The sequence below is a fragment of the Oncorhynchus masou genome, unplaced genomic scaffold (genome assembly GCF_036934945.1).
Source record: "Oncorhynchus masou masou isolate Uvic2021 unplaced genomic scaffold, UVic_Omas_1.1 unplaced_scaffold_9414, whole genome shotgun sequence".
Lineage (NCBI taxonomy): Eukaryota > Metazoa > Chordata > Actinopteri > Salmoniformes > Salmonidae > Oncorhynchus > Oncorhynchus masou.
This window is the reverse complement of record NW_027015906.1, coordinates 3,469-10,775: the sequence shown is the minus strand read 5'-3', so window position 1 is coordinate 10,775 and position 7,307 is coordinate 3,469. Positions and strand designations below refer to the sequence as shown.

Sequence of the window (7,307 nt, the reverse complement as noted above, 5' to 3'; positions counted from 1 at the left end):
TGTATGTATGTATGTATGTATGTGTGTATGTGTGTATGTGTGTATGTGTGTGTGTGTGTGTGTGTGTGTGTGTGTGTGTGTGTGTGTGTGTGTGTATGTTTATAAAGCAGCCACATCTGTCAGAGGCAGTCTCAATGGAACCCTCACTACCCATTTTCAACAGCAGGGGGAGGTGTTGAGCTCCTCCTGAACAGTACACTCCTATCTAACATCTCTGTGTGTGTGTGTGTGTGTGTGTGTGTGTCTAGCTTGAAGCCCTGTTCACTTGTCACCATGTCCATCTATCTATTATTCACTAGAGACTCTCTCAGCTGTCACATACAGTACCCTGGGGTTCAATACAGTCACATACAGTATCTTGGGGTTCAATACAGTATCCTGTGGTTCAATACAGTACTAGGGTTCACATACAGTATCCTGGGATTCAATACAGTACCCTGGGGTTCAATACAGTCACATACAGTACCCTGGGGTTCAATACAGTCACATACAGTACCCTGGGGAGGAGGAGAGAGAGAAGGAAGGGGAGGAGGGGAGGGGAGAGAGAAGTGAACTCTTCCTTACACAGCATTAGTTATTGTGTGTTCTGTGTGTGTGTGTGTGTGTGTGTGTGTGTGTGTGTGTGTGTGTGTGTGTGTGTGTGTGTGTGTGTGTGTGTGTGTGTGTGTGTGTTGTGTGTGTCTGTCACTGCCTTTAATGGGATGATGAGTTCATGACCATGGGAACAGCTGAGCTAAGCTGACACAGCGAGCAGTGGCTGAGAGGTGCGTGTCTGTGAGGCATGCTAAAAGATCTGTGTCAACACTGATGTTAGGGTCTGAATCTCTGTGTGTTTATGCAGACGCATGTGTCACTCTGTGTGTTTATCTGACAGTCTAGAGGGAACACTGTCATTCAGTCATTTACCTCACCAACAAAATCACTAACGCCCAAAACAGTCTGTGTGTGATACCTGTATTACAGTGACTCTCTCTCTGTGTGTGTGTGTGTGTGTGTGTGTGTGTGTGTGTGTGTGTGTGTGTGTGGTGTGAGATACCTGTATACAGTAACTCTCTGTGTCTCTGTGTGTGTGTGTGTGAGAGATACCTGTATACAGTAACTCTCTGTGTCTCTGTGTGTGTGTGTGTGTGTGAGAGATACCTGTATACAGTAATTCTCTGTGTGTGTGTGTGTGTGTGTGTGTGTGTGTGTGTGTGTGTGTGTGTGTGTGTGTGTGTGTGTGTGTGTGTGTGTGTGTGTGTGTGTGTGTGGTACCTGTATACAGTGCAGCAGGTCTGTGTGGTAGTAGCGGTCGTGATGAGCGTTGGCTGCTGCCAGGGTTAACAGGTAGTCATTCCTGGCATGGGTTGCTTTAGAGTTACAGTCACTCCTCTTGGCTTTCAACTAGAGAAGGATGGACAGAGAGGTGGAGAGAGGGGTGGAGAGAGAGGTAGAGAAAGGGGTGGAGAGACAAGTAGAGAGAGAGTGAGAGGTAGAGAGAGAGAGGTAGAGAAGTGGAGAGAGAGAGCGAGAGTGGTGGACAGAGAGAGAGAGGTAGAGAGAGAGGTGGAGAGAGAGGTAGAGAAAGGGGTGGAGAGACAAGTAGAGAGAGAGTGAGAGGTAGAGAGAGAGGTAGAGAAGTGGAGAGAGAGAGCGAGAGTGGTGGACAGAGAGAGAGAGTGGTGGAGAGAGAGGTAGAGAGGGAGGTGGAGAGCGAGAGGAAGAGAGCGAGAGTGGTGGACAGAGAGAGAGAGAGTGGTTGAGAGAGAGCGAGAGAGAGAGGTGGCGAGAGAGAGGTAGAGAGAGAGGTGGAGAGCGAGAGGTGGAGAGCGAGAGTGGTGGACAGAGAGAGAGAGAGTGGTGGACAGAGAGAGAGAGAGAGATGGACAGAGAGAGAGAGAGTGGTGGAGAGCGAGAGTGGTGGACAGAGAGAGAGAGAGTGGTGGAGAGAGAGAGAGAGAGAGAGGTGGACAGAGAGAGAGAGAGTGGTGGAGAGCGAGAGGTGGAGAGCGAGAATGGTGGACAGAGAAAGAGAGAGTGGTGGACAGAGAGAGAGAGAGGTGGCGAGAGAGAGGTGGAGAGCGAGAGGTGGAAAGAGAGAGAGATGATAAGAGTGTGTTAAAAACAGCAGGCCAGATTGCTCTGAATACCAACATGTGGTTTGAGGAATAGGAAACGTGTGTGTGTTTGTGTAAACATTTCGTCATGTTGTACAGAGGTAATGGTAACCATGCTTACCTTAACGTTGGCTTTCTGTAAACTAATCCTGGACTGAAACAGACCCAGCTTCGACCTGAGAGACAACAGACCACATCAATCAACTCAGATCAAACCTAGACTCAAGAGACTGACCAGGTATTATAAATCAACTGGAATCAGAGCTAAAACCGGGAGACAGACCAGGCATAATACATCAACTCAAAGCCAGTCTGGCCCTCAGTTTGGAAGGCAAGACATTATAAATCTAATGCTGATTTGGCCTTCAATTTGACATAAGTGAGAAATCCGTCTGCCATCGTTAAAACGCCATCGCTTATGAATGACTGAGCCTTGGAATGAATGTGTGTGTGTGTGTAGTGTGTTTTTCTTTGGGTCTATTGTGTGTGTGTCAAAGCCTGAGTGTAGTTTTGTGAGAGTGTGTGTTTGTACCCCTATGTGTGTTACCTTTAGTTGACAATGACTAATGTCCCACCTTCCTGCTCTAATGAAAATGTCCTGACACACACACACACACACACACACACACACACACACACACACACACACACACACACACACACACACACACACACACACACACACACACAGAGAGAGAGATACTATTACCGCTACTACAACTACTACTGTTGCTACTGCTAATATTACTACTACAACAACTACTACTACTACAACTACTGCTGCTACAACTACTACAACTAATACTGCTATTGCTACTACTACTACTAATACTGCTATTGCTACTACTACAACTAATACAGCTATTGCTACAACTACTGCTGCTGCTACAACTACTGCAACTAATACTGCTATTGCTACAACTACTGCTGCTACAACTAATACTGCTATTGCTACTACTACTGCTGCTACTACTACTACTGCTACTACTACTACTACTGCTATTGCTACTACTACTACTGGTATCTCTACTACTACTGCTGCTACTACTACAACTAATACTGCTATTGCTACTACTACAACTAATACTGCTATTGCTACTAATACTGCTACTACCATTACTATTACTGCTACTACAGCAGCTACTACAGCTGCTACAAGCTAACTGCTGCTACAACTACTACAACTATGACTGCTGGTACTGCTGCTACTGCTACTACTACTGCAGCTACTGTTGCTGCTGCTACAACAACTGCTGGTATTGCTGCTGCTACTACCACTGCTGCTGCTACCACTGCTGCATGTTGCTGCTACTACGACTACTACTACTGCTACTACTACTGGTATTGCTACTGCTACTACTACAACTACTTCGCCGCTACTACTACTACTACTGGTATTGCTAATACTACTACTGGTATTGCTACTGATACTACTACTGGTATTGCTACTGCTACTACTACTACTGGTAGCTGCTGCTACTGGTGGTGCTACTACTACTGCTACTACTACTGGTATTGCTACTACTACTGGTATTGCTACTACTACTACTACTACTACTACTGGTATTGCTACTGATACTACTACTGGTATTGCTACTGATACTACTACTGGTATTGCTACTGATACTACTACTGGTATTGCTACTGATACTACTACTACTACTGGTATTGCTACTGACACTACTACTACTACTGGTATTGCTACTGACACTACTACTACTACTGGTATTGCTACTGATACTACTGCTACTACTGGTATTGCTACTGATACTACTACTACTACTGGTATTGCTACTGATACTACCACTACTACTGGTATTGCTACTGATACTACTACTGGTATTGCTACTGATACTACTACTGGTATTGCTACTGATACTACTGCTGGTATTGCTGCTGATACTACTACTGGTATTGCAACTGATGCTACTACTGGTATTGCTACTGATGACTACTACTCACTACTGGTATTGCTACTGATACTGATGCTACTACTGGTATTGCTACTGATACTACTGCTACTACTGGTATTGCTACTGATACTACTGCTACTACTGGTATTGCTACTGATACTACTACTACTACTGGTATTGCTACTGATACTACTACTGGTATTGCTACTGATACTACTGCTACTACTGGTATTGCTACTGATACTACTACTACTACTGGTATTGCTACTGATACTACTGGTATTGCTACTGATACTACTGGTATTGCTACTGCTACTACTGGTATTGCTACTGATACTACTACTACTACTACTGGTATTGCTACTGCTACTACTGGTATTGCTACTGATACTACTACTACTACTGGTATTGCTACTGATACTACTGCTACTACTGGTATTGCTACTGATACTACTACTACTACTGGTATTGCTACTGATACTACTACTATTACTGGTATTGCTACTGATACTACTGCTACTACGCTCTTTCTCCATCTTCATCTCTCTTTCACACTTTGCATTCCCGTGGTCTGAGTGTGGTTGGGTTAGGGTTGAGAGGTAGGTCTGAGTGTGGTTGGGGTAGGGTTGAGAGGTAGGTCTGAGTGTGGTTGGGGTAGGGTTGAGAGGTAGGTCTGAGTGTGGTTGGGTTAGGGTTGAGAGGTAGGTCTGAGTGTGGTTGGGGTAGGGTTGAGAGGTAGGTCTGAGTGTGGTTGGGTTAGGGTTGAGAGGTAGGTCTGAGTGTGGTTGGGGTAGGGTTGAGAGGTAGGTCTGAGTGTGGTTGGGTTAGGGTTGAGAGGTAGGTCTGAGTGTGGTTGGGTTAGGGTTGAGTGTGGTTGGGTTAGGGTTGAGAGGTAGGTCTGAGTGTGGTTGGGTTAGGGTTGAGAGGTAGGTCTGAGTGTGGTTGGGTTAGGGTTGAGATGAAGGTCGGAGAGGTAGGTCTGAGTGTGGTTGGGTTAGGGTTGAGAGTGGTTGGGTTAGGGTTGAGAGGTAGGTCTGAGTGTGGTTGGGTTAGGGTTGAGAGTGGTTGGGTTAGGGTTGAGAGTGGTTGGGTTAGGGTTGAGAGTGGTTGGGTTAGGGTTGAGAGTGGTTGGGTTAGGGTTGAGATGAAGGTCTGTCCACCTACTTGGCCTCGATGTCAGCCTTCTCTCGAACGGCCTGAGCCACCTGTTCTGAGTCGTAGTATTTCTTCTTGGCTTTGGCCAGGTCCTTCACAGAGTCCTGCAGCTCCACCTGGATACGATTCAACTGTTCTATACTCTACACAGCACAGAGAGCCACAGGTTACACACACACACACATGATAGTCTACACACAGAGGTTACACACACACAGATGATCTACTAGGATATGGGACACACAGATGATCTACTAGGATATGGGACACACAGATGATCTACTAGGATATGGGACACACAGATGATATACTAGGATATGGGACACACAGATGATATACTAGGATATGGGACACACAGATGATATACTAGGATATGGGACACACAGATGATATACTAGGATATGGGACACACAGATGATATACTAGGATATGGGACACACAGATGATATACTAGGATATGGGACACACAGATGATATACTAGGATATGGGACACACAGATGATATACTAGGATATGGGACACACAGATGATATACTAGGATATGGGACACACAGATGATATACTAGGATATGGGACACACAGATGATATACTAGGATATGGGACACACAGATGATATACTAGGATATGGGACACACAGATGATATACTAGGATATGGGACACACAGATGATATACTAGGATATGGGACACACAGATGATATACTAGGATATGGGACACACAGATGATATACTAGGATATGGGACACACAGATGATATACTAGGATATGGGACACACAGACGATATACTAGGATATGGGACACACAGACGATATACTAGGATATGGGACACACAGACGATATACTAGGATATGGGACACACAGACGATATACTAGGATATGGGACACACAGACGATATACTAGGATATGGGACACACAGACGATATACTAGGATATGGGACACACAGACGATATACTAGGATATGGGACACACAGATGATGATCTAGGATATGGGACACACAGATGATATACTAGGATATGGGACACACAGATGATATACTAGGATATGGGACACAGAGATGATACACTAGGATATGGGACACACAGATGATGATCTACTAGGATATGGGACACACAGACGATCTACTAGGATATGGGACACACAGATGATATACTAGGATATGGGACACACAGATGATATACTAGGATATGGGACACACAGATGATATACTAGGATATGGGACACACAGACGATATACTAGGATATGGGACACACAGACGATATACTAGGATATGGGACACACAGATGATATACTAGGATATGGGACACACAGACGATATACTAGGATATGGGACACACAGACGATATACTAGGATATGGGACACACAGACGATATACTAGGATATGGGACACACAGACGATATACTAGGATATGGGACACACAGATGATATACTAGGATATGGGACACACAGATGATATACTAGGATATGGGACACAGAGATGATACACTAGGATATGGGACACACAGATGATGATCTACTAGGATATGGGACACACAGACGATCTACTAGGATATGGGACACACAGATGATATACTAGGATATGGGACACACACAGCATTACCTTTTTGAGCTGCTGTTCCTTGTATAGCCGTACAGTTTTAGCAGGGTCTGAGATCTCATTCTTGTAGTTGTCACACACGTTGATGCGAGACTGAGTCACCTGTACTGTCCCCTCCAGATAGGACCGCCACACAGCATACACATTCCTACACACAACACACACGGTCAGTTTACGCAAGAGGAAGACTGCAAGCCAACCAAGAACCATTGTGATGTCAGCAAGTCTTCTACTCACCTGTAGTCTGTGCGTTGGTCGTCAGGTTTGATGCCTGGCCAATCCCTCTTCAGGTACTGACTGGCCAGCTTCTGCAGAGCCTGTATAGATCAACAACAACATGACACAGCCATTGTGTTGTGTTGAGGAGTTGAGTCAGTCTACTGTGATATAGGTTACTGTGGCCCTGTATAGTGCCAGTGATATAGGTTACTGTGGCCCTGTATAGTGTCAGTGATATAGGTTACTATGGCCCTGTATAGTGTCAGTGATATAGGTTACTATGGCCCTGTATAGTGTCAGTGATATAGGTTACTATGGCCCTG

General features: G+C 45.1%; 1 protein-coding gene across 1 annotated transcript; it reads right to left on the bottom strand.

Moving 5' to 3' along the window:
* Positions 1-1,254: 1,254 nt before the first annotated feature.
* Positions 1,255-7,082, bottom strand: LOC135538329 (F-BAR and double SH3 domains protein 2-like; the record flags this gene model as incomplete). Its single annotated transcript, XM_064964257.1, has 5 exons — positions 1,255-1,383; positions 2,218-2,272; positions 5,174-5,307; positions 6,769-6,913; positions 7,003-7,082. Coding segments are annotated over 5 exons (543 nt in total), but the record flags the coding sequence as incomplete, so codon positions are not given.
* Positions 7,083-7,307: the final 225 nt, after the last annotated feature.